Source organism: Megalops cyprinoides, chromosome 12 (genome assembly GCF_013368585.1).
Source record: "Megalops cyprinoides isolate fMegCyp1 chromosome 12, fMegCyp1.pri, whole genome shotgun sequence".
NCBI lineage: Eukaryota > Metazoa > Chordata > Actinopteri > Elopiformes > Megalopidae > Megalops > Megalops cyprinoides.
The window spans coordinates 26,426,584-26,453,675 of record NC_050594.1 but is presented as its reverse complement, the minus strand read 5'-3'; the positions used below and the strand labels follow the sequence as shown (position 1 = coordinate 26,453,675).

Here is a 27,092-nt window from a genome sequence, read left to right as displayed (position 1 = left end):
CAGTGGTTAAAAAGGCTTGCTTCAGGAACTGGGAATGGCGCTCAGCCGCAGACCGCTCAACACGGCCGGAATCCCTGCCACCCCCCCCCCCCCCCCCCCAAAAAACACACCCCTCCCTCGGGCTCGCCCTCGCCATTCCTCAGAACTGTGCGAAACAAAACTATAAATGACCGCAGAGGAGCAGGAAAGCTGAAAGAGGAAAAAGCGGGAGGAGGAGGACAGAGAGGCCACGCCGAGGAAGACTTTTCGATTCTGTGTGAGGTCTTTCAGTCAGACCAAAGAGCAGAGCAAGGTCCAGCTCCTCTGTGATGGCAGAGCGACATGGTTATTTCCTCAGAATGAAATATTCATGTCCGAAGTGTGTCTAGCTTTTGTCTGCGTGCCCGGGCATTTCAATGCCACAGGCGATGAATTATTGAGTGACTGATAGGAGTTTATATTTGCTCTTTGACAGATGGGTTCTTAAATGGCATTTGAGGACCCTGTCAATTGAGCGATGGAAAAAAGGCACATACACACAAAAGGAAGATACAGACATACACACAAAGGGAATATAATGGAAGAAAATTTTTTGATGTGCAGTGGGATTAAAGTTATTAAATGTGATGATATGAAAGTGTGATATGAAAACACAGAAGCACAAATGAATAACCACAAAACAAACAACACAGCCCCGTAAATCTGAATTTTATTGAGCTCTTGTTATGTTACATTTTTTCCGTAGCTGCCGCTGCATTGACGGGTTAATTGGCACGACACCTCAGCCAGAGCAAGAGTGCAAACACACTCACCCCGCTCGTTATCTCACACAAACTAGGAGACGTCACTCAGGGACTCACCAAGCCGCACTGAGTGAGTCGTCCCTGAGCTGGGAGGAGGCAGCAGGTAGCTGGTGGCTAACAGGGCTTTACCACAGGAAATTTGATTCAACGCTCGCTTCATCGGTACTATAAAAAAAGCACTTATTTACAGACATACAAGTCTACGCTCCTCTGAAGAGTGAAAATGACGCGTAACACTACTGTACATTCTGCGCAGGCAAGTTCTGTCCCACACACAGAATCTCAAGCGAAAACCTGATGGACAGTTAAAACAGCAAAACCTGAAAGACTGTGTGCTTTAATACTTACTGTCAAAAATGTATGTTAGATTCACATTCATTGAGATTTACCAAGACTACATAATTCTGTATTCTGATTGACAATGTATACAAATAAATAAATCACATTTTTTATTAAATGAATCCCATCTACATACTGTTCTTTTACAGTTAATTGAACTCCTCCCCTAAGATGAACTTCCCCTTCGTTAGAATAAATGAAGCTTTAGGGCCAGCACAGTTATTCATGAGTAAGAAAAGTAGCTACATGAAAGAACTGTGCTGCTTGTCTATCCCAGCATGTATGGAATCTGTAATATATAGCACATATATATTCCTGAGCTTAGTTTCATCTTTCCTTTTTAATTAGCCAAATAGGACTGTTTGCCAGTCAGATCAAGGACTAGAATATTACAGCATGTAAGTCATTACAACTGAGATTCCCACCCGTCACCACATACTACAATATTTAACACCACACATAATGAGACAAGTGGTCATTGGGGTGGAACCTTGTGAATGAAATAATATGTTTAATCAATTCACCAATAGTATTCCATCAGTTGCTTCATCTTTGGGTGAATGCATGGCCATGAGGATAGTACAAAAGACCAGCATGAGGCACAAGTTCTAAGTAACCACAGGGAGGGCTGGACTATTGGGTGCTATTAACTAACACAGATACAGATGAGGTTTACTGTTGTGACCACAACTGCACATCCAGTGTCCAAAACAAGGCCCCTTTTCTAGAATTTTCTTCTCTTCATAATGACCAGAGAAGACATCTGGCACTTTATTTCCTCTACTCATGTTAGTAATCTGGCACTGAGTGTCGCATCATTGAAAAACTATTTCACAAGACCCTTCCATGGGATTTTAATGAGTAGCCTTACCCTTACAGGAAGTCTTGGCTACCACAGACCCACCCAGTAGTTGGCCTTTTTTTTAAAAAAATGATCCACTCTGGCTCTCTGTGGTGGCCTGGGACACAAGGCAGACTCCTGCAAGATGTAATTTTCTTTGGGACAAGCTCAGGTGATGTAGGATACACCTAGTTTTGTACTTTGTTTGCAGTGGTATCAACAAAAAGTCACAGCTGATACGAGCACCCGCATTCAGTTCTCTGCCTCTTTTGGAAGATACACGAGAGCCTGGCGCTGTGGGAACCTGAGACTGAGGCAATGGGCAGCAAGGGGAAAACACAAGGTTCACAAACATGCCTGTATTCAGCCTAAAGTTGCAGAATGCAAATTCCGTCAGCGCTGTTTTGACATGTACAGGGCAAGTTACAACCACACCTCAGCAGAAAGGAGGCTTACAAAGGAAAGTGGAGGAGATCAGGAGATTGACTCCTGAAAAGAAAAGAGGACTCGAATGCAAAAGCTCCTCTGTAAAGAGGAGAGCGTGTGGTCCAGAGTATCTGCACATCTCTGTTCATTCAGCCCGTTCCCGGGAAAGCAGACACCCAGACTCCTCAGGCTGCTGATGGGGCTGATGCGATCCAATCAGAGATGCCCTTCCTCCAGTCTGCGCTGCAGGGGCAACGGCACCGCCCGTCCCGGGTGCTGCGCGTCGATCTCTCTGGCTCTGCATGCCTGAGGGAGCTGGGTGACATGCTCTTTCTGCAGCGTACTGCGCGCCCAAACTGCAGTGCATTGTTGTTTTTGGGGATACATACTGACCCATGTGAAGAGAGGGACACGGCAGGGCAAAAAGGCAGGATTGTGAAAGGGGAACACTCATAGCGAAGGGGGACAAAAACAGACAGGGGGCGAAGATCGAGGAGGGCTGGAGGTGATCAAAAAGACAGGCATTGAAAGACATGGAGAGAGAGAGAGGGTTATCAGAGGGGGCTCTACATCTCCAGCAGCTCAGGGGAGGTGAATGAGAAATTTCGGAATTCGTCCTGGTTGACGGAGGGGATCATGGGGTCCTCTATGGGTGTGAGGATGGGCTCTTCCCGTGTGAAGTCTGGGTCAAAATTATTCACGTCCTCTGGCGTTTTCTGCAAAGAAAAGCAAAGAGAAACAGAGACCAGATCAGAATAAAAAGATGGGATCACTGAAGCAGAAATAAAGCCCCTGCTGTGTCCCTGAATGCCTCTTTTGCCTTAGATGGAGGCATCACTCAGCCACAGATGCCTCTGACCAGTGCTCAGGTGATGCACCAATCAAATGGGGGGGACTCACAATCCTGGGTTTGAAGGGGGGCTCCAGCTCCCTGCGGTTCAGCTTCTCCCAGTCGATGCCAGTGAAGAAGGGGTGGCTGACGATGGCGTTCTCACCGCCGTCCGCCGCCACGCAGCCCAGCCGGCGCGCAGGGTTCTTGGTCAGAAACTACGGGGAGAGGGGAGATTCCTCACTCAAAGGCAACCTGAGGGAGCCGGCTCTCTCACCGCACTGATTAAAGTCCTGTCAAACGCCACGTCTCCTCCCAGACTGTTCTGGATGTGGGCGCTCTGCACCCTGTGCTGTTTTATAAATCGGTCTGACTTCCAGTAATTGAATAACTGTCACTCCTGCAAATGGGCAAAAGATATCATCCTGAACGATCATCGATGTGAAACCCAAACAGCACCCAATGGCGACAACTGGATTAATAGCAATGAATATGGTTTCTAGTTGGATGAAGATATCAAAATAATCCACCTGAGAGAATTTTAAAGTGAATAGATCATTTTTCGATAGTGACATGTCAATCGATAAAACAGAGAATTGGGGGGGGGGGGGGGTGTGAGGCAACATTATTCACTGCCAATCAGGAAGAGCTGAGAGGCAAAGGCAGCAGTGGGACCACCCTGTTGGGCAAGGAGAGGGAAGGGCCTGAGGACATGTGCTGGGGCGGGGCCAGCCAATGGGAGCGTGAGCGTGTGCGCTGCTCCTCGGTGAGCAATGAGGCTATGTAAATGGGCCCTGGCAGCTGTGTGAGGAAGGGCCCAGCTGCTCCACTGCCAGGGAGGAGCTGCGGTGCTGGAAGGGCCCCAGGGAGGATGGCACACTGACGCATCGCGCTCTCACGTGGGAGAGGAAGTGCAGCCCGGCAGGGAAGCCTGGGCTTCTTTCTTTGCAGTGAGTCAGTCCTCTGTCATCCTCCGCTACACTACTCCGCCGGCCCTTAGCAGCCTTCCTCTGCTCAGACCCAGGCTGATGCTGTGACGTAATCTACCTAGAACAGTACCTTCACCTTCCCCTGAGCCTGCATAATCTACCGCAACACAGTAATACCCTATACCTTCCACTGGGCCTGTATTATCTACCACAACACAATAATACCCTATACCTTCCTCCGAGCCTGCATAATGTGCCACAACACAATAGCTATACTTTTACCCCGAATCTTCCCAAAATATCTGTAATTTACCACAACACAGGAATTTCACAACAGTATAATAGTATCCTGATGTTTGTTTTAAAGAGCATGTGTAATCTGCCTCCACACAGTCACTTTACCCACAGCATATATGCATTCCTTTCCCAAAGTGTGATGACATTGCATTTTGTTGAGGTGGCTTAGAGTCTCCATGCTGAGGGTACCATCTGCCCCGCGCCTCCTGAGAAAGCCCTCGGTTCACAGATGTGATGTGGTTTGGCGGAACCACACTGGCTGCACCCCCGCCCTCTGCCCACCCCCGTTCTGCCCACAGCCACTGTCTGGCACCTCCTCTCAGACCCAGATGGGGTGAGGCACGCAGCTCCAAAAATCCAAACGACCTCAGAGTGGGGCTGATGGGAAAGGGCTGGGAGCTCGTCTCGCTAGGGTGGCCTTCACAAGTACCCATCATAACTGTAGCCTGTGGCTGGGTCTGCCTGCACTTGACAAGTTCCCTGGGGGGTAGGGGTGGGGTGTTCATGTGGATGTGCTATTCCTGGCCTTTCTCGGACCAGATATAAGCTGCTAAGGTAAGATAGCATGAATTGTTCTTCCATTATCTGCTGAAACATGACAGCGAAAAAGGTCACTGAGCTGAATGCAGAGCTGTGGGCACGGATGATTCACATTCTGTGACCTGGCTGTGGTGACATACCTACACTGAGGGTGATCAAACCCGATTTAACCCCCTGCAAAAAATCCCCACCCAGCCGCGAGTGTTTGGTAATGCTTTTAACTAGCATCTGCATCATCAATCGATAAAAGTTTGTCTTTCCTAGTCAACAACGGGGTCAGCTTTCATTACCCACCACCATAAATGTATCTGACCATCTCATTTCACTCGCCTGGCAACACAGAGGCGAGCACACGGTGTGAGCAGCCAATCAAAGAGGAGCATGAGCCAGTCATTGATGGAAACGAACCTCAGCCAGGCATGAGTGATCAGGATTATCTACACCCTGCTGCTCTGAGAGAGTAATTATTATTACACTCAGCTGTGATGGCACTACAAGGCGTGTGTGACCACGTTAATTACACCTTATTGCACAAACACTCATTTCTCAGTAAATACAGCATTCTCCAATTAACTTTTTATGATGTAATAATGTGCCATGAACTGCAAGAGAGCACTTATCCGTTATTTCACATTTAAAGGAGCATAACATGTTTTTGACTTACTGCTATACATTTTCTTGGCATTGACTTAGTGTGCAATATCTACGTCTGTTCTAAATATGAATGTCTCATCTAGCAGAAGTACAATGGTGTAAATGACTAACTTTAAATGTGGATCTAAAGTTATTTTTTAATAAACTATTAAAACTCCAGGAGCTGCTGGTGTCAGGCAAAAGCGATAAGAAACAAACACAAAGAACAGTTTTTCCCTTAAATTTCGAGTACTTCTGGCCCCTGAAATATTGCTGCCCTCTCTGTGAACTTTGAGAAAAAAACTACATTTTCAAGTACCCTCACAGAGACAATTCAAAGCGAAAAAACTGGTTGCAATCAGTTCTGCTTTTCTCAGTGGAGAGAGGAGCCGCCCCACAGTGCTCTCTGAACCATTTAGACGCCACATACCCAGGTTACAAGGCTTGTATTATGACAAACAGGATCTCAATTAAAGGTAACCTAGTTCAGCCCAAAACATTACGGGCCTGACCGAACCCATATATGGTACACTGTAATGCCATGCGTAATAGCCTAGCGGTGCTTGTTAGTGTTACACAAAAGGTCTGCCAGAGCACCATCATACACATGAAAACACCTCATGAATCAGCCGAACAGCGAGGTATTCAAGCCTGACAGGGAGGGAGATGAACCGAGGCAGCCCTGAAAAGGCAATGCACAGCAACCTGTGATCATGGGATTTCACCCCCCGGCCGCAGGGGAGACACGGGGTGAGCGCAAACAGTGTGCGTCAGATTCTCATCCTTCAGCTCCACAATACACCTGCCAATCACAGCCAAGCCCTTGGCACCCTGGAGAGAACCGGGGGGGAGAAAAACGTGTAGTCACGCGAACCTGTAATCCTTCCAGTAAACCACTGGAGATACTGCTGCGAACCGACCTCTTTACCTTTCATGAAGGGAGGCCGCCGCGACACGAGTACGAAGAAATGGCCATCGCATTTTAAATGGCAACCAGTAGGCACTGTGCAGATACACAAAAAGAGTGCCCTAAAGGGAGGCAAACCGGACAGAAAAGGGCAGGACGCTGGAGGCAATGCAATAATGGCTGCACCATGTACCATGTATGGCTTTAAAAATCTAAATGCAGATAAGAGGCGAGCTCAGCTCTGTGTGCGATGATGCCGGGCTTTGCGTAACGTGTCACAGAGGGCAAATCAGCGCCAGAGAACCGGATCCCTCTCGTTGAGGCTAAATGGGGGGATGGGCGTGTATTTTTAGCCCCGGCTATAGCGCTGAGCGTTGCCTTAATATAGTTATGTAAGAGCCTGAGCCCCGGGAGGGAACAGCTGGGTAATGGAATTACGGAGAACGGAGGGGTCGCAGGGGGGACTCGAGCCCATCTTATCATCGTGGCCCAGTGCCAGCTCCAGGGCCATCATGACACTCACACCACAGCAACAAACTCATTATGCTCGTACCCTGTCCTGTCCGTGCAGTGCCACCCTCTATTTACTGGCACGCATATTAGCTTGCAGGGGGAGGGTGGGCCACCTCTGGCAAAGCAACCTCAGTGCTGACAAGTGCTGATACTCCACTCCAACAAACAAATGACAATGTAACTGCTATCACCACCGGGAAATGCTGACCGTGTGACATAGATAGCTTGTTTGAAGCACGACAATTTACTTAAGTGCCAGCGGAGGTAGGAAGGAGACGAAAAAATAAAAATGTCGCCTACTGTGGCCTACTTCCTCCCTGACATTTCTGACTCATGATATGCATGTTGCTGTGTTCTTCGACAAGGAGAGGAGGGCAGCCTCTGGACTCACAGCTTTGAGGATGTTCACGGAGTCCGTGCTGAGCCAGGAAGCATAGACGATCTCTTCATTGAGGATGGACTCAAAGAGGTCATCCTCGTTCTCCGCCTCGAAGGGGGCATGGCCAGAGAGCATCTCATACAGGAGCACGCCCAGTGCCCACCAGTCAACTGAGGGCCCGTACAGCATCTCCTGGAGGATCTGAGGGAACAGCATGGGGTGTTACAGCATCTGCTCTCCTTTCTCCCATTCTTTCTCTCTCCTACTCACATACATACACACACACACACACACACACACACACACACACACACATACACAAGGCCTCCACGGTATTCTCTGTAAGACAGCTCTCTCTCAAACCTGTGCGCCATTTCAATGTCACTCAGACTAGGCTGTGTTAACACAGGCCGGCTGGAGACTGTGACACTCTGAAAGAGCCATTGCTGGTATGAGTGGAGCCCTTTTTACCCCTTGCTGGGCCCAAAGGTCTCTTTCCTCAGTGAATTCTGGTGAGGGGCCCTGAGAGTCTTGGCAAGTACACCCTCACCCACAGCGCTCCAGATAGGTTTCACACAGTGGCAGCCAGCCAGTGAAGGGCCACAGGAGTCCAAGATGGAGCAATGGCATTGCATGCACCAACAAACACATCAGCAATGACTAAACAGTCAAATGAGGGCAAGAGTTCTCAGGGTTCACAGATAATCTTTGAGTTGACTGGAAACCCTCTCCCTGCAGCCAAGGCACTCATACCAGATTCCTGACTGTTGTACAGAGAGCCTGTTCTTGATTAGGATATATTTTAACTAAGGGGTAAGGAAGAGGACATAAGAAATGAGGAGGGGGATGGAGGGGGTGAGTCCAAGTGACCAGTGGGCCAAGTGACCAAAGGCAGGCCAACAAAGCCCAACCCCAGAGGAAGGACGAGGCCCTGCCACACTGGAGGCTTGCTGAGAGGGTCCACTAAAAAGAAACCCAGAGTGGCACTGCCATATGATAATAGGCCTCACTGAGACACTTGTTATCAGAGACAAGGGCCCCAGGCAGGCCAGTGCGTGACTCATTTGGGTAGCGGATGGCCGTACCTCTGGGGCAATGTAATCCGGGGTGCCGCAGAAGGTCCCTGTGGCCGCGCCTTCAAACATCCCCTCTTTGCACATGCCAAAATCGGCCAGCTTGCAGTGACCATCCTTGTCCAGGAGCACGTTGTCCAGCTTCAGGTCCCTGGAGGGAGGAGCAAAGAACACCCACTGTTCAGCAACAACATACGACTTGTTTTGCTCACAGCTCTTTTAGTTGATGAACGCCGTGAATGAACACAAAGGCTGCATTAACGTTGCCTCTGACAACTAGCAGTGTATCTATGCTCATAACTGCTTTCTCAACTCTCTTGAGCAACATGACCTTCAGTGACAAAAATATCTGTTCACCCAGCAGAAAACCAGAAAGAGGTGCATTTAGGACGTAACATTAGGTAATCTTTCAAGGAAATCTTCAAGGCATCTTTCAGGAAAACAAATAGATGAATAGATGTTGGCTGGGTGTTGCTGAAACAGCATTTTTTGGCAATTTTTTATCATCCATGGAACCACTGCGAAGAGAAGCTATTCATATTAATGCTAAAATTATTAGCATTACTCATATGGAAAAGGCACGTGAAGTTAGAGACACTTTTCCACACTTGCAGATAGTGGAGAAGCGGGCAGTCACTGTTTCTAGTGACAACAGCAAAAATGACAAATGCCAAAGGGAGATGAGAGTCTTCACCGAGTGCGAGTAATTCACCAGTGCTGGAGGCAGAAGCAACTTCAATATTTACCCATGCAGTGAGCAAATGGAGTTTTCACTCACGGGTAGGATATAATGGGAATTGAGAACAACCGACTGTCCTGATTTACCACAATCCGCTGTTAGCTTAGTAAACAGACTGCAGTCTGGGCTAACAAATCCAACTTGCTTGACAGACAATGTGTCTTTAAGCAGAGAGGGAGCAGGAAATACAGAGCTACACAAAAATACCACACTGACTGCAACACAATACCACTATAGGACTGCACAGCACCAAACAACAACTCACAGTGCAACAGACAGCAAGGTAAAAAGCATATAAACACAGCATTAAGCCACACACAAACACACACGCACACACACACAGGCAAATACCCACACAGTAAAAGTCCACTGCACGTTGTCACTCACAGCCAAACATATGTAACAGACGGCGCAATGACAGATGAAGTTGATCAAAGTAAAACACATAAAGGCTAACAAAACAAAGGCATGAGTGGTTTTCTTGTTAGAGGCTTGACCACAGCAAACTGAGAAAGGGAAGAGACACAGGGCAGAGGAAGCAGAGGGCTGTGTATTACATGTCTCAGTGACACAATATGACTCTCTGTCACTTCCCCAGCTCCACAGTGCTGAGCAGAGCCTGTGGAGGAGGCTGCTTTGACAGACACAAATAGGCCCACAAAACACCGACAAAACTTCTGGAGCTCCACACTCCTTCCTGTCTGTGCCCAGCAGCGGAGAGACCTGGGGGGGGCCTGCCAGGGGGCTGATGGGTACGCGGGGAGGTGGAGGAGGGGCAGGGAGCCGGGGCTGTCTGGGTCTGTGGCACTTTAACGACATTCAGGAAATGCCTGATGGACCTCAGTGGAAGAAACGGGTCACGTGACCCTTTCCACGAGCGGGAAGGAGGAGGGGGGAGGGGCAGAGACAGAGGTTCTGCACTGTTGGTCCCACTGGGGCCAGCTGACTGGAAAGCGGTAACACCGCCACCACCTGACTCCGTCTGAATGGGGACAGCTTGTCAGGGCTCTCGCTTTGGGCTGCTGGGCTGGCGGAAAGCTGGCATTGCCACAGAGACGACGTGGCACTCGAACCAGCCTGGCACGGAGGTGTGTCTGCTCAGCTGCACCGTCGGGAAAGCCACTCAGACAGATCACCCTCTGTTTCACAGGGAGACTCTCCGGATTCAGCTGATGCAGTGTGTTTGCCGAGTATGAAAAAGGCACACTGTGCATTTCTTCTTTACAAAAGGATTCACAGTAAACGCTGGAAATGGAAACCATGATAAAAAAAAAACATTGATAAGTTTCACATTAAATCCATTGCACAAAGCTTCAGCCCACAATGCCAAGAAACACAGGTCTCCTGCATGGGAAACTGGACCAAATCTGACCAATTCCAAGCAGTGACATCATCATCACAGTTCCCAACACACATTACCCATGAAGCTGAGCTGTGGACTGTAAAAGAAGAGTTGTTCATCTACAGCACTGCTCTTATAAGACAAAGAAAGGGAGGAGAGATTTCTTAGGGACTAGCCTAGGTCAAAAATGGACTAAGAATATTGGTACGTACTTAGTATACAAGTATTGCTCAGGCAGTCTCAGGCTAGATGCATTACCTCAATGTGATGAGATTCTGTCTGACAAAAATTCATGCCCAAAATAATTGTGTGTGATTATTTTATGATCCAGTGCGAGGATAAAGCACACAGACGAAGAATTTTTTTTCAGACTGCGACAATGTTACCTCAAAACTTTCCAGCAACAAACAAGTATTCTTTGTAAGAAGAAGTAAGAATCAAGATCATCCTGCATGAAATGAGACAACCAGAAAATCATTCAGAATTATCTTGTGTTTAGAAATAGCAGATTATAGTATATTTGAAATCGCTATATGTGAGGAATAGGTGGATATGGTGCATGGAAATGCAGATGTCCATAAGGTCTCAGTGAAGCATAACCTGACCACCCCCAGCATTCCCAGCCGAATGGTTGCTCCACAGCAGATTAGCAGCAGACGACAGTCTGTAGGATTACTCCTAAAGGTGATTCCACTGACTGTGACGAGGTAGACCATTCAAAGTGGCTTAGAAGCTGTGAGAGAATGGTACAAACCCATCTCTTCATTGAACAGAAGGCTATGAGAGAGGGGCACAGACCCATGTTTCCACAGAAGAGAGTGGGCCAGCCCTGGGCTGTGAGAGAGGGGTACAGACCCATGTTTCCACAGAAGAGAGTGGGCCAGCCCTGGGCTGTGAGAGAGGGGTACAGACCCATGTTTCCACTGAACAGAGTGGGCCAGCCCTGGGCCTATGAGCAGTGCAGACCCGTCTCTCTCCTCTTCACTAAACAGAGCGCATAATGCTGGCTCCTTTCCTCAGCACACCAGAAGCAAAGCAAGCATGTATGGACAAATCTGCAGTGAAAGGACTTACTGGAAAATGTCGTGGGAGTCAACCGCAGTACAATAATCTCATCTATCTCTGGCCATGCAAAGCAGCCAAAAGAATGGAACATTATCCTTCCCTCTGCTTCACAACGGCAACAAACAGCAATAAATCTCTTTCCTGCACCGGTACAATTGCTCTAGCATCGCACACTGTTTAACCACTGCGACAGGAACTATTTAAATCCCTACCCGTAACTGTTTACTTCAACCTTGTCCTCTGACTACAGAAGAACCTCACGACAGAGTAACTCTCTCCATGACTGACATCGCCGTCAACAGGGGTGCAAGCATAAACAACTCCATTGGAATATTCACTATAATTAAACTTTGTTTAATTAACTATGTTGAGGCACAGGTGATGGGGCTTTAAATAGCCAGAGTCCTCATGAGGGCTCACACAAACTCGGTGAACCCCCCCCCCCACCGTCACTGCGGAGCTCTACATGTGACTCACAGTAAAGTCACATGGGACTCAGCCATCTGGAGGGGAATCATTTAGTCCTGATGGAAAGAAGACAAACAAAACCCCCAACACATATATGACTGGGAGATAATGATGGTGATGCCGCTGTTCATTTACAACTTGCATATAAATAAAGCTGTGTGTATGTGTGTGCGTGGAGCCTTTACTATTAATGTTAATATTAATCTATTTATGGTCATTTTGGATACACTCTTCTTAAAGGCTGTGCCCAGAGTGAAATAAACGTGAAAACATATGGGGTTTGGTCGACATTGTGGTTTTTGTAGGGACACTGTAGAGGCTTTATTTGACTCAGCATCATGCTGGCACTCATATCTCCATTTACCAGAGCGTCAAAAGTGAGTCAGAGGAAGTAGGTGTGGCAAATGGGGAAGTTTCTACATGTTCATCTCTCACCTTTGCCCTGGGTCAGATGGGAATGGGTTTCTAAACCATCCTTCAGATTACAGAAAACCTCTGTGTTGTGGTTTTAGCCATACCTACACAGTTCATTCAAGACAAATATTATGCGCTGTTGCCTCATTAGCAGTGGCAATATGAAGGAGGTTTGGATTCTAACTCTTGGTACCAACAACCTAATATGCCAGAGTGTGATACTGTGATATTCTGTTTTAAATCTGGAGCCACTGATACCTCTGCAGTGAACTGTAGAGCCTCTCAAAATAACGGACCGCTTGGTGACATCTTTGATTGGTGTCTTGTACTTCTTTGTTCATTTCTGCAGTCTGCACCCAGAGCCACTTTGCGAGCCATTTCCTGTTTACATCACCGTACACTTAGCGGACGGGAAACTGCGAAAACTTGATCTCACACATCTATGAACAATTAGGTCAGAGACGTATACAGAGCAGTTGCAGGTCAGAGAAACAAGAGTTTTACAAAGATCAGCAGGAGGTCAGAGAGACAGATGTTTTGTAATGGTCAGCAGCATTTCAGAAAGCTTCTCTGTAACCTCCTTCAGCGCCCGGTAGACACCCCCCCTTTCAGCACATGTTGGCTTGCATTATTACAGCAATTCCACAGAAATTGCAAAAATGTCAGTTGGGCAACCTTTTTTATACTGTATAATGAATAGATTATAGAGATATTTCGCAAAAAAAACAGAAGTTAAAGGAAAAATTTCAGATGGTGACATACTCAAACACACTTTGATGTCCAAAGAGTAAGATTTCCACACATAACAAGGTTTGACGTTAAAGGTTTAAAACAAAGGGAGAAGGATAAAAGGGAAAGCTCTGGTTTAAATGTGGGTGCAAGTCATTGTCAATGTAATTGTGTATCCCCCATTCACTGTAATACTTCTAAATAGTGTGACCTCTGATCGTCAATATGCAAAGCATCAAAGGCTAATCATGCACTACATTATATAAAGTGACATGTATAAAACAGTAACATTATATACATGTAACACCCCATCAATGCACTCTGTGGCCATATGTTGAACAGTCACTGTGTTGCATTACAGTCATGTACAGTCAATACGTACAACAATGGCCATTTCAATGCTAGTTTCTCAAGCAAAAATAGAATTCATACTTTGAGCTGCTGACATGGAACAAGAGCTTTCAAATTACAAGCCACCCCTCACATATGCCTGCGGCATCTCTACACTGGTCGCCCACGTGGAATCAAGACAGAAGACGGAACGTGCAGCCAAATGATATCTGTGTGATGGTGACATCTGAGATGGGATGCTGCCACCTAACCCACCTTAAGAGAAAACCGGATTAAGGACAGCATGGTGCAGGACCATTCAAAAGGGTTTCTGTTATTCACTTGAACAGGCCTTTTCATGCAACTCAGATAAAGGGACTACAAAATTTGTATGATAAAATGCCAGAAATATCACTCAAAAGGGATAATGGTGAGAAAAGTAAGTCTTCTGTATTTTTACAGAAGATTATGTTGATTGCAAACCATTTATGAGGCAGTCTGTATGGCTATCAGAGGCATGTGTTTGCCTCTGTCTCTGACCATGCTGAGGAGTTCAGGCCCAATCACCAACCTGTAGATGATGCCCTTGGCGTGCAGGAACATGAGGGCAGAGGTGATCTCAGCTGTGTAGAACCGTGCCCGCCCCTCTTCGAATTTTCGAGACTTCTGGATGTGGAACATGAGGTCACCTCCGTTCACGAACTCCATGACAAAGAAGAGGCGGTCCTGGGACACACAAAACCAGGGGTTAATGCCAGAAGGACAGGATATTGTAACATCTTCACACATACACAGATTTCTTTCTCACTGTAATCCAGGCTTAAAAGACTGTGTAAAGGCACAGCCTTCTCCCTGCGTATTCAGTTTACAATAGTGCCACAGGAAAAGCAGACTGACTGGAGAAAGCAAGAAGGAGACCACATTACTTTACAGTTACAAGTTTTCTGTCAGCAATTGATGCTTTTCTTGGATATTATCTTGAACGTGTGCACACAGACCTACAGAAATACATACATTACCACATATCTCTTTTCCGCTAGATGGCCTTGGTGCAGCCAGATGGTTTCAAGGGAGTGGTAACAAGGAGAAACATGCACCTCTTCCAACAGATCAAGGACTGAGGAATTACTATTAGGGAAATTATGCAGCAATGCAGGCAGGCCACAGAAAAATGCCTGACAACTGAAAACCATCAGAAAACCAGTGGCATACATTAGACAGAGGAGAGCTCTAGTTAACCTGGAAAACAGTCGCTACCTCTGCACATTAGTGCAGCCACTGGCACGGAGCTGCAGGCGGGAAGCAGGAATAATTCTGCTTTACGCTTGACTAGCGACAAGCAGACATAAGCCAAAACTGATGAAAAAATAAATACATTTTGAGGTGCCAAAGAGGTTGCAGGTTTTCTGCAGAGGTATGAAGGCAGGGTGAGTTTTTTTTGGTATTTTATGTCTTTATAATAGTGGGAGAAGGGGGAGAATGTATAAGGGGCGGCGGGGGGTGTCTATGAGCGTCACATATACCTACACCCCCACCTCGTAAACTTCTAATGTGGAGGTGTTTTAAACCAGCTGCCGCCTCTGCACGTCAACCAAGACATGAAATACCTGCATCACAAGCAAACAGACAGCGCATCATGGGGTACCTGCCACGTGCAATGCAGCAAAGAAAAGATTAATGTCCGGTGCTTGCTGCAGACTGAGGCTCGGCAACACTGTTGCCCTTGGCGGCGGGGCCAACCGAGGTGATCCCCTCGTAAATCTCCGTTTACAGCTCGCGCGTGTCACTGGATGGGATGGGCACACGGGCCACAGAACATTCAGGCTGTGCTCACTGCATCATCAGCAGGTTTTCACAGGAGAGCTCCCTAAGAATACCAAACACTCCCAGCTCCGCTTCATCTATGGCTGCAGAGAGCACCTACTCCTGTGTTACAGAGTGGCCAACTCTCAGAGGCTCTGCAGCTCAGGGCTGAGAAACAGGCTGTCCTCTATTGCCAGCTCCGCTATGTGATCCATTATTAATGGGCAGAGAGGTCCTGAGAGCTCAGACTTACACTGTTTGAGACCGCTTGCTGTGTTTGCAGAGGAATCTAACAAACAGTGAAGTCTGCAGGCCTACTGTCACTGGTTTCGCCAAAGAGTCTCCACTTTGGCTCTGAGTTCAAACCAGTGACAGAATACAGAACCCATCTTACCAATTATTCTAATACAAAACCCATTATCTAAGATCCTGCTTGGGGACAGAGGGACGCAAACAGAGGACGCCACGTCTGTGCCAGCGCACATTCTCATTAAGGTTAATTGCTGCACAGAATTCACAGTGCATCATCAGCCCGTCCATTGAGAAAAACACCGCTCAAATCATCCCGTGCTCTGGGACCTCGGGCTACTGCGTGGCAAAAAAGCAGGGAGGGTCAAACGGGGGCAAGGTGATCTGAGTGTTTTGGCACAGCTGCACTCCCTGACGCGAGCCAAAGACCTCTTTTCACGCGGGAAACCCAGAGCATCCACAACAGGACAGAACGACAGAAAGAGGTGCCCTTCCCGGCAGCTCTCTCACCCAGCTGCTGTGACATTCACACAGAGAAAGGAGACACAGAGAAATTACAGATTGTGTAGCACTGCTGTGGGTGAGGCTAACTTACAGACAGGGCAGTCACAACAGAAGATGATAAGAGCAACATAGAGAGAGAAAGAGAGAGGGAGGGAGAGCCGCAACACCCGGATCTGCTGGATCCTGTAAGAAATGGGCACTTACACAGTAAAAAAAAAAAAAACAGACAGGAAAGCAGATATTTCTTCACACTAGGTGACAACACCCCCAGAGCACACTTTTAGTTTTGATTACCTTAAAATCAGTGCTTTGGTCAGGCAGTGAATGCATCAAGAGGAAAAAGCCTTTCCGGGCTTTCCGATAAGAAATTTTTCCAATATAGATCTCTTTCCTTATCTCTTTACTGTCAGAGGTACAGAACAGAGACAGATCCTGACCACGCAGGGGCTTAGTGACCACACACCAGCAACCGAAAAAGGTAGGCACAAAATGTCATGGGTGCCAAAAGACAAGCGGATACGTGGTCACTGTGAGGCAGGAGAGGTAGAGATATAGATGCACTTTCTCCTAGACTGTGAAAAATATTAAAAATGACCAAATTAAATTTCATACAACTCTCCTAAATTATCAGTAATGTACATTAAATGTAAAATAATGAAAAACTACAAATCCCACTATAGGAAAGACTGGCAGCCCCACTACCAGCATACTATGTAGTATGTATGAATACTATGGCATGGCACTATAATATATGCCTGTGTGTGCATACTTATATGTGATTACCCTATGCTTTGTCAATATTTACACAACATATTTCATGCCAATAAAGCACATTTGAATTTGATTTTGAAAATTTTGAAAGGCAGCAAAGGGAGAGAGAGAGAGAGGGAGGGAGGGAGAAACCCCTGCTGCTTGTGTGCTATCAGATCCGGCCTAAACAAGGAACACACTTCCCCCCAATGACTGACTTGTTTGCTTGTGGGTGTGAGTCAGTGAGTGTGTACGAATATAAGGGTGTGTGTATGTGTCTGTTTACAAACATGATCAAATATGTGTGAATCTGAGGGGGTGTGTTTAAGTCTGAATGAGTCAACATGATATGTGTATGTATACTAGAATATGGGTGTGTATTTGTCATTGTATTAGTATGAAAGTATGACTATGATTTTCAGTGTGTGCGTTCATGTCTGCATACAAATATCAGTGTCAGTGTTCCTGCGCTCTAACCTGGAGGGAGGGAATGTTTGACGCTTATTTTAATCTTCGCCAAAGCAGAGTGACGGCTGACCAACAACAGCTAAGGCAGATTAGATTTGACCTTCACTGAATGACTTTGGCATGTGGTATAACAAGCTCTCTCACCCCTCCCTCCCTCATAAACCCTCACTCTGCCTCAGAGGTACTGTGCAGGGAATGCAAGCGAACAGGATAACTGCTGCCATCTGTTGACAGTAAAGAGAACTGCAGCTTGAGCTGTATTTTGAAAAATACCCGAGAAGCCATCTTGGCAACGGGAGAGTGAATGAGTGAGAGACAGACAAATTCAGTAGGCGTTATGATTGGGGTGTTCAAATTAAGCAAAGTGTGTTCATATCCTTCTACTCTGGTGTTATACAGATATACACTGACAATTGGAAAACAACTGTTTTATAGCAAAGGCAATTTGTGGAGTGGAACTGGTGAGTGTATATGTGTGTGTGTGTCTGTATTTGTGTGTATGTTTATGAGAGAGCACTTGTGTGTGTGCCTGTGTGTGTATTTGTGTGTATGTGGGTATATGTGTGTGAGAGAGCACTTGTGTTTGTGTGTCTTTGTGTAGTGTGTGTGTGAGCCTGTGTGTGTATGTATTTGTGTGTGTGTGTCTGTGTGCGAGTATGTATGTGTATGTGTGTGTGTGTGTGTGTGTGTGTGTGTGTGTGTGTGTCTGTGTGTGTGCGTGTGTGTGTGTGCGTGTATGTATTTGTGCGTGTGTGTCTGTGTGTGAGTACGTATGTGTGTGTCTCTTTGTGTATTTGTGTGCGTGTGCCTGTGTGTATATGTATTTGTTTGTGAGTACGTATATATGTGTATGTGTGTATGAGTTATTCTCACCGAGGTCTGGAAGCAGCAGTAGAGCTGTGTGAGGTAGGGGTGGCACCGAGCGAGTGACAGCACCCGCTTCTCTGTCATAGTGCACTCCACGTCATCGTCCTGCAGAATGATGTCCTTCTTCAGCACCTTCACCGCAAACACCCGCTCCACACTGTTCAGACGCGCCAGCATCACCTGAGAGCGTGTGTACAAACACAGGCCATCCAGCTCAAACAACAGCTACTCATACCCTGCTCACATCAGTTCAGACCTCATAGGATCACTCATACACAGGTTAAAACAGGCACAAATTCACCCCATAAAGTCACGGAGAGGGGAGGAGGGAAGCAGGAAAAAGGAGGCAGACACAGAGAGGGCTGCTGTGAGGGAGATCTCTTCCTCCACACGGCTGTTTCAGGGAGGCAGAGATTTGTGGACAGCCCACAGGGCAGATGCTGATGCTTTGCTCACCTTGCCGAAGCTGCCCTTGCCTAGCACCTGCAGGAAGGTGAAGTCTGAGATGCCCAGACGCCGGGTCTCCGCCTCTGTGCTGCTGGCCCTGCTCTCACTCCGCACGCTGGAGCCGCGGGAGTTGCCTTCATTTAGGGAGCTCCCCTAGGAGATTATACCAGAAGGGCTCAACACTGATCCGAATTGACAGCATCCAGGTGGCTCAGGTACAAAAAACCCTGATTTCAACATCTCGACAGACAAGTCACATTTTGCAATTGGAACGCAATAAAAAGGCATTATACTGACAACCAGTGGTGACAGCTGAGTACTACACCACTACATCAGTCCTGCCCACACTACATCTATGGAATTCAAAGTCGGTAGCATAGTAACGTCAAGGTATAAGAATGCTCCTTTATTCTTAAGGCTGGTGTTAGGCATGCGTATGAATGAGGTGTGGGTGTCTGCCAGGGCAGTTACCATGGAGTTGCGCTTGGAGAGCCCTCCCGGCTGCAGCCCCATCTCAGCCAGCTTTTTGGCAAGCTCCACATTGTTGACGCCACAGCTGGGTGCCACGTTGCCCTTACAGCGGATGTGCACGTTCATCTTACAGACTAAAGGCCCACGTACGGACACACACACACACAATAATACAATTAATCATTAATACAATTATCATTACATTCACCCTGACTATCGGTGTCGTTGTTATCAGCCACCTCAATTCAGCCACCACACAAATCCACAAAGCACATGCGAGTCCACACAAATATATATGATATGAGAACAATATAAGGGGAGAAATGAGGCCGTCATCCATACACTAATTTTCATAGATCACAAATGAGAACACATGAGTGCATATGAACATTTGAGACACACAAACCTGAGTGCAGGGAGATGAGCAATAGAATGAAAAACAGAATGAGCAGAGTGAGAGAGCGGGGGAGAGCGAGAGAAAGGGAGAGAGAGAGAGAGAGAGAGAGAGAGAGAGAGAGAGAGAGGTGCTGTGAAAGGGAGAGGTTCTCACTCTTGCAGTGCAGGCCCTGCCTGACAATTCCCCACAGAAGAGAGCCGCAGTGGTCACAGAAGGTGGGGACCTTGTAGTTGTGGACGTTGAATTTGTGAGGGACATTGATGCTGAAGCCTTGGTTGGTGGTCTGTGAGGAAAAGCAGCTTGTGAGAGTTTGCTCGCCAGCACCCTTCCAATTCACCTGAAGCTCTTCTGCGCTTTAAACTTTCACAATCAAGACATCAGATGAATCAGATCAACAACAAACATGCATAAAAAAATCGACAACACGCATAAATAATCTGCGCATGCTCTTTTACAAGCATCTGCACATGAGGATATGCGTGTGGTCTACACAGTGGTTGAGAAGGGAAGTTAGTTTAAAGAAGCCATAAATGTCAAACTTGTTTTCAGCAAGCACAGCATTGTCCCTTTTAAAAATGAGCAAATATCACTTGGGTCGAGCTGCAGTTATCTGATGCTCTGCTCCTCATTGCTCCCCTGCTCTGGTCTACCACAGTTTTCTGTGAAAATACAGCTGCTGGACAAAGCACACGCAGTACCAGATACATTCAGAGGGTGGCAGTGTTCAGGAGGTACTGCCCCCCCGCCCTCGACCATGACCCGGCGAGAACACTTCCTTTTTCTTCCAAGTTAAATTTGGACACGAGAGACGAATTTGTCGGCTCAGTGTTTCTTTTTTCACACAGTGTTGTAAAATTGACACACCACACTAAAAGCTTGCCATGCGTTCCTGAATGGTCATGTTCTCTGCCTGTCCTTGGTGGGGCAGTTACCATAACTGAGCATTCAGACTGCTGACACTCTGTAATGCTTCACTGGCAAGCCTAAATCAAACAGGTCCCACACACACATACAGGCACGCACACACGCACGCACGCACGCACACACACACACACACACACACACACACACACACACACACACACATAACCACACAAATAGGCGTAAAGACAGCAAATAAAGGCCTGTTGTTTCAAACTACCCACTGAGAGATGGTTATCTGTTAGCTGAGGGCTGTTATCAGGATGAGATCATTCTAACACAATTCAGACCGTTTAGCTAAATGTTTAAACCCAATCCAGGGCCTAAGCATGATGTCAGATGTTTGTACAACATATAACTACATATCACATTGCTACATTACAGTAACATCACGACAAGACCTGGATATTGCCTAAAGGGCCAGTGTTTGGTGCCAGGAAAGACCAAAGCGAGGGGCTTCTATCACTCGTCTCTCTCACCTCCTCCTTTGCCGGCTTCTTCATTCGGGGACACGTCGTGACAACCAGCTGGTGACATCGCTTGTGGACCACGCAGGTGCACACTGCGGGGCAGAGACAGGGACAGGGGAGACTATGACACTGCTGAACAAGGAGGTCACATGCCTCATGCATCCCCACATCAGGACATGCATGTCAGCAAAGCACGCTCACAATTACATTGACATTCAATGAATCTCGATCAAACAAATGAACAGCCACTACGGCTGCGCGTTGAAGACAGCTAGCGGAAGGACACTGCGTTTCTGGGGGCTGCACAGCGCTGAACCACAAAGCTCTAGAGTGAGCAGGCGGGGTCCCTGGTGGGCTGCAGTGTGGGGGAGAGAGAGCTGACTTCCTGACAGAGGGGGCGGTGGTTACACTGAGGGACGCATGCAAGCTCTGCAAGCCGAGACCCTGCTCACTGAAGGCCTCTCTCACCTTGGCACTGGTAGCCCTGCTTGCCGAACACTCCCCTGCAACAAAAGAACAAAGTCATCAGGCTCCTTTGCCCAAAGTCTAGCTGTGACATCCTACACACGAGGTGTTGTTAAATATTCTCATGGTCCTATGCAGCTCTGTAACATGCACAAGCTGACATGCAAACCACTCTACCCAGTGCATGTCTGCAGTTTCTCCTTTTTGAATATGTTTGAGTTGCTTTAGCACAATTTCAGCTGGAGAAGTGTCAAGTGTCATTCATCCTGTTCTTAAAATTTAAGGTTATTTTTCACCACAATATCATTTTTTCACAACACTAAAAAAAATACCCTGTGGAATGTGCTAGACAGCCACAACTGAGGAGGTTTTTTGTGGCCATGAAATAAATCATAAGCTCTGTGTTAATAATTCCGTAACAATATACCCAGGTGAATGCAACATGAACGGCCCCAGTGTCTGTTGATAGATGCCACAGGTGGCAGCCCGGGGCCTGGCGCAGAGCGGCAGCCTCACCAGATAAACTCTTTGCAGTGGCAGCAGAAGGTGGGCTGGCGCAGGAATGTGGACATGAACTTGTGCCCGTTGACCTGGTGGATCCTCCGCCGCACCGCCCCCTGCCGCTGCCGCGTGAACTGCTTGTACTGCCTGTCATTCCCCGTGGCGTCGTCTGCGGAGAGAAAGGGGAGGAGGGGGAAGAGGAAAGCAGAGAAAGAGATGGGCCTGCATTACGAGGGCAGGACGGTGGGCAGAGGAAGCCATGTTGGAAGGCGCCAGCTAAACTGTGTTTAGCTCTGAACTGGTTTTCAGCAATATTGGTCACACACATGTAGACCTGGAAAAGCACCCCACTCATAATGAGTAGGAGAAAGGTTTTTCCTGAGTGGAACAACTACCTAAGGCAATGCCAGAGTATGATCTAGCTACAGAGCCACCGAAAACACCTCCTGTACTGCCTGTGAAAGGTCAGAAAAGGTAAAGAGTTGCAACACAGTGGACTTTTGCTCAAAGACAAGTGTAGACCGCTTCCCTTCGTTGCAAATGCAAAGTGTACAAAGCAGGGTGAAAAGTATGATGTACAGTGTCACAGTTCTGCCTCAAGCACACACTGCAGACAGCAGCGTTATTAATATTTGAGCATTCTACTTCTCCTCCTACTTCTCAGAAGCACAGGCTTGCAGCAGGAAGCACACACACAGGGGCCTGACACCCCCAAGGGCAGGTGTGAATTCACTGCATCACCACAGCGTCACGGAGAGAGCTGCCGAACATGTATATGGAACACGACATTGAGGGTTCCAGCCGCTTGGCGGTCTGTAGGTCAAACTGACATTTTGTGTTTCTAATTCTTCTAAATCTTCCTGTGAGCAAAAGCAGCACACACATAAGCACATACATAAATTAATTTCCAGAAAAAAAGCTTAATTCCTTTCTGGTTAATACATTTTTGGTTCTAATTCATTTCATGAACATTTACATTTATTCATTTGGCAGACGCTTTTATCCAAAGCGACTTACATAGGTTACAGTCCTTTTACAATGTTATCCATTTATACAGCTGGATATTTACAGAGGCAACTGTGGGTTAAGTACCTTGCTCAAGGGTACAGCAGCAGTGTCCCAGCAGGGATTGAACCAGCAACCTTTCGGTTACGAATCCTGCTCCTTAACCACTATGCTACACTGTTGCTCGGTGAACCGTGAACAAAATCTAACCCTTCGCTGATGCATGACCAATATTAATGGGCAGTTCTCCATAATTCTGACAGAAAAACACCTGTCGCCCTGGCACAAATAAGAATTGCTCAGCCTCAACGACTACAAGACTTGCCTTTCAGAGGTATAAAAAAAACAAAAAACATTCACATTACAGCCTCACTCAAACTTCTCAAACTCGGTATGATAAAGAAATGGGAAACTAAAAATAAATGAAAATAAATTATCTCATCCACACCACATTTTGAAGAATAACCTTTTGTGTGTAGTTTATTTCCTTTTTTGTTAACTTTGAAGGATATCTTCAATGATAAAGGTCAAAGGTCAGTTCTCCTCAGTTTCTCCTTCAAGGAGTTGTCTTATTTTATGTTTCTGAGACTGAGAAATCCCCCTCCCCAATACATTGCGCTTTTGCGAGTCTCCACAGCCAGTCGAAAAGGCCTGCGCTAAGGCAATACACAGCATGTACACGACAAGGCCTTCGCAGCTATGATGGAAGGATGACCTTCTCGTGCCCCTCTTACTTCTTTTTTCCTTCCTTTTTATGTAGTTTCACTGTATTTTCAGTCGCAGTATGACGATTTTATGATGCGACTCTTTAGCATCACTCCTTACATATACAACACTGTGCCAAATGTGAATTATTAGTAAATTAGGCTTATTGGTTAAATTAACAATTCCCATGACTGTTACACTTATTTTTTTAATGGGCAGAACCTAGTCATATGCTATTAACAGTTAAATGAAAATGACAAGCAACGGAAATTTTTTTAAAAATCACAAAAAAATAAAAACACCTGTTCAACAAGAATACTTTATCTATAATCATACACTATTTTGGTCATGACACTTAATACACAATTTTGTGGTCTGGTCCTACCTGCTCATTGGTAGGATTCTAGCAAGGATGGGAGGATGCTCTGGCCATTGTTGGCCATGACAAATGTAATTTTGTGAATATATAACTGGAGAGAGACTTCTCCCAAAATTTGTTTTTAATGCCCCCAGCGTTTTGGGCATAGGTAGCTGAGCTTTGATTGCCTCAAACTGCATACACAAACCTTGTTTGTGGGACCATGGTAAAGGCCCTAAGCACAACAGTAAAACACTGTTGTGCTCCTGGGTACTTTGTAGCAACTGCAATTAGGGGTTATGAAATCCCAACAACCAAAACATCCACAAGCTTTAAAATGATACAAAAACCCAATCTCCGAAAGACAACCAAGTCAACCGGTAAGTAACGCTGCAGAAATCTCATGAGACAAAGAACAGTCTTCGCATGGCAACGCCATCTGAGCACTAACATGCGAAAAAAAGAGAACGGCAAATCTGTGATAATGGTTTTTGGAGCTGTGGTCACGGTTCAGTTCCCCTTTCCTCACTCTCCCTCTGTGTATCTGAACAACCCCCAGCCCCCCCCCCCCCGACCACCTCTCCCACCCCCCTTTTATTTCCTGTGGTCTGAGAGAAAAGCATGGGCACACTAAAGCTACTCTGAGGGTAGTTTCCTAGCGGTGTTAATCCTGGCCATACGCTGCAGCACCAGAGCCCACATGACACATATGTGTGAAAACCAAACACACACCTCCGCGGCACAGTTTTCCTGAACACTTAGAAGAAGCCATGCATGACTGGTCACCATGATGTAACAACACCAGCAGACAGACCAGACCAGAGACATGAGCTGTCAGCAGGTCTGCCGCAGACAGGTGAAGGGAAAAGGTAGCTATCTGATCACTATACGGGCACACTGGACAGGACAGAGGAGAACGGTCAGCTGTCAGCACTGGTCAGCCGCTGTCTGGAAACCAAGAATGGTTGAGTTTGTCACCCGCAAAAATGCAGCTCAGCGTTAACACGACACGCACCCTCTCAGCTCACTGCTAAAGCATGATCGTAAGCTTTCTTAGACACACACAAGAGTGACACCTCCATTTTAGCATTCTAAACTACTGCTCTTGCATCTTTCCAAATGAAGTCAACACCAGGTTTCCAGATAAAGGGGAACTTGGAGAAAAATGAAACTCTGAAGTGAGCTTCTTCTCCCCTGAAACTGATATGCCCCTGCACGCTCTGGCAAGGCCTGGCCCACGTCAGCTGCCTTTGCCTGGACAGCTTCCCTGTGCCACAGCTGGCATAAGGCTCCTGAGGGGCCCGAGCCAGTTGTGTCCCAGAGCACTGCAGCTCTGTACATCTGGAATATGGTTCACAAGAAGCACATGGGCCCAAAACCTGGATCCAGCAGAGAAAACACCACAGAATGGTGGCCATTTCCTAGAGACACAGCACATCATGGAATATACTGGAAGTCACTCTGGATAAGAGTGTCTGCTAAATGAATGTAATGTAATGTAATGTAGTCCAGCGAAGTCCTGCTATGACCCACCAAGCTGCATGAGATGTGGTCTCATATCAGGGAAGGAGACAGAAGAATAACCACACTTCCATGTTTAAAGCCATCCGCCTCATTCTACCTCTGCCTTCACTGAAAGTGGCCTGACACCATGCTGTGAGCAAAGAGTTATTCAGATGCCGGCCCTGAAAGAACAGTTACTCTGCAAGCTCTCGAGAGATGACGGAAACAGCTGTGAAGTATCCAGGCGTAGGAGGCTGGCTGAAAGGCCAGAGGCTGCCGTGGCTTTAACTGCTGTCGGAGTATTACTCCCATTCCATCCCATGGTTCAGTTCAGCCCTCATGCGATCACCCAGCCTACATGGTGACAGTGGGACTGGAGCAGTTTGCATGAGAATGTAGGTAATGCTGCTGTGGGCTGGACCGCAGCAGCTCAATGGCAATGGACAAACAGAGGCGGGAGGAAGTCAGATATACGATTAAAACAGGTCTATGTGCATGACTATCACAGAGGAAGCAGGAGGGCCAGCAGGTGTGAATTCTTATCAGCTTCAGTATTTCCCCATCAAACCCGGCCGAAGTGCCCTTCGCTGCACACACGACAGGTTTCTGTGACACGCGGAGCGCACAGCGTCTGTCTGTGGCACCTGCAGAGCGTGTGAGCGTCTGCATAAAAATGCCCCTCATCGGAGGCCCCTGTCCGCAGCTCTGGCAGTGGAAATTCCTGGCCTCTACACCCAAGCCAAGACTGTGACCAACCAGAGAAAAGAAAAGTACAGCACCAAATGGGTAACACTTTCAGACAGAGATGATTCAGGTGAACCAGTGGGCGTCACTTACAGGGGCATAGGTTTCATATGAACATTTGGTGGGGGTGGGGGTGGGGGGGGCGGCACTGCCGTTACCATTCACATAAATACTGTAAGACAGTGTAGTTGGTTAATTACCTTCTCTCAACATGAACATGCCCATGGTTGTATGTTCATGTGTTGTAATCAGTGGGTTGAGGTTGGTGCATGGAAGAGAGGAGTCTTACCATCAGTGAAGGAGCCTGTGAGAGAGATGACAATGTACACCTTGCCCTCTGGCTCCAGGTCCACCTGGACAAAAACAGAACAGAGCAGCAGCATTAGCACACGGCAGGCAACACAAAGTCAGAGGTACGCTGGCACAGGAGCTGTCACAGGGAGAGGGGGTGGCAGCTGGGCCAGCCAGCCAGCAGTCTCACTCCTAATATTGTATCTGGGGCAAGGACACCCTCCCATTATCAAACCCTGCAGTAGGCCTGCGGTAGCCCTGCAGACATGGCTGTGGTGTGATCCAGAGGTGCCGTCCTGACACCTGAGGGACAATCCCCAGCTCATATCATCTGCAGGACCTGCTCAGCTGCTAGCGTATATTTTGAACTGCGGCCTTTTTCAGAAACTGACATAGTGCAGGAAATGCACTCAAGCCGAGAGCCCTTGTCACCACTCCCCTCTCCCCCATGTGAGCAAATGCACCGCACAGTAATACAGGGAGCAGCACTTCCCTCTTCAGCAGGCCCGGGTCTGCCCTCAGAGAGCTGCTCCCAACAGCAGGAGAGAAGCTGCTGCAGGACCCTTCCCCATTACACAGCAGTGTAGTAAGGGTGTAA

At 47.3% G+C, this 27,092-nt stretch overlaps 1 protein-coding gene across 1 annotated transcript in view; it reads right to left on the bottom strand.

Moving 5' to 3' along the window:
- Positions 1 to 222: 222 nt before the first annotated feature.
- prkcha (protein kinase C, eta, a) overlaps positions 223 to 27,092 on the bottom strand; it is a 36,595-nt gene continuing 9,725 nt past the window's right edge. The window contains exons 2-14 of the mRNA XM_036541641.1: positions 26,493 to 26,556; positions 21,904 to 22,057; positions 21,391 to 21,425; positions 20,932 to 21,014; positions 19,685 to 19,814; positions 19,135 to 19,268; positions 18,673 to 18,816; positions 18,223 to 18,396; positions 14,147 to 14,301; positions 8,501 to 8,639; positions 7,428 to 7,616; positions 3,289 to 3,435; positions 223 to 3,104 (exon numbers count right to left, since the gene is read on the bottom strand). Of these exons, the coding sequence (XP_036397534.1) occupies positions 2,955 to 3,104; positions 3,289 to 3,435; positions 7,428 to 7,616; positions 8,501 to 8,639; positions 14,147 to 14,301; positions 18,223 to 18,396; positions 18,673 to 18,816; positions 19,135 to 19,268; positions 19,685 to 19,814; positions 20,932 to 21,014; positions 21,391 to 21,425; positions 21,904 to 22,057; positions 26,493 to 26,556 (1,698 nt within the window). The 3' untranslated portion in view covers positions 223 to 2,954. The remainder of the gene's footprint in view (positions 3,105 to 3,288; positions 3,436 to 7,427; positions 7,617 to 8,500; positions 8,640 to 14,146; positions 14,302 to 18,222; positions 18,397 to 18,672; positions 18,817 to 19,134; positions 19,269 to 19,684; positions 19,815 to 20,931; positions 21,015 to 21,390; positions 21,426 to 21,903; positions 22,058 to 26,492; positions 26,557 to 27,092) is intronic.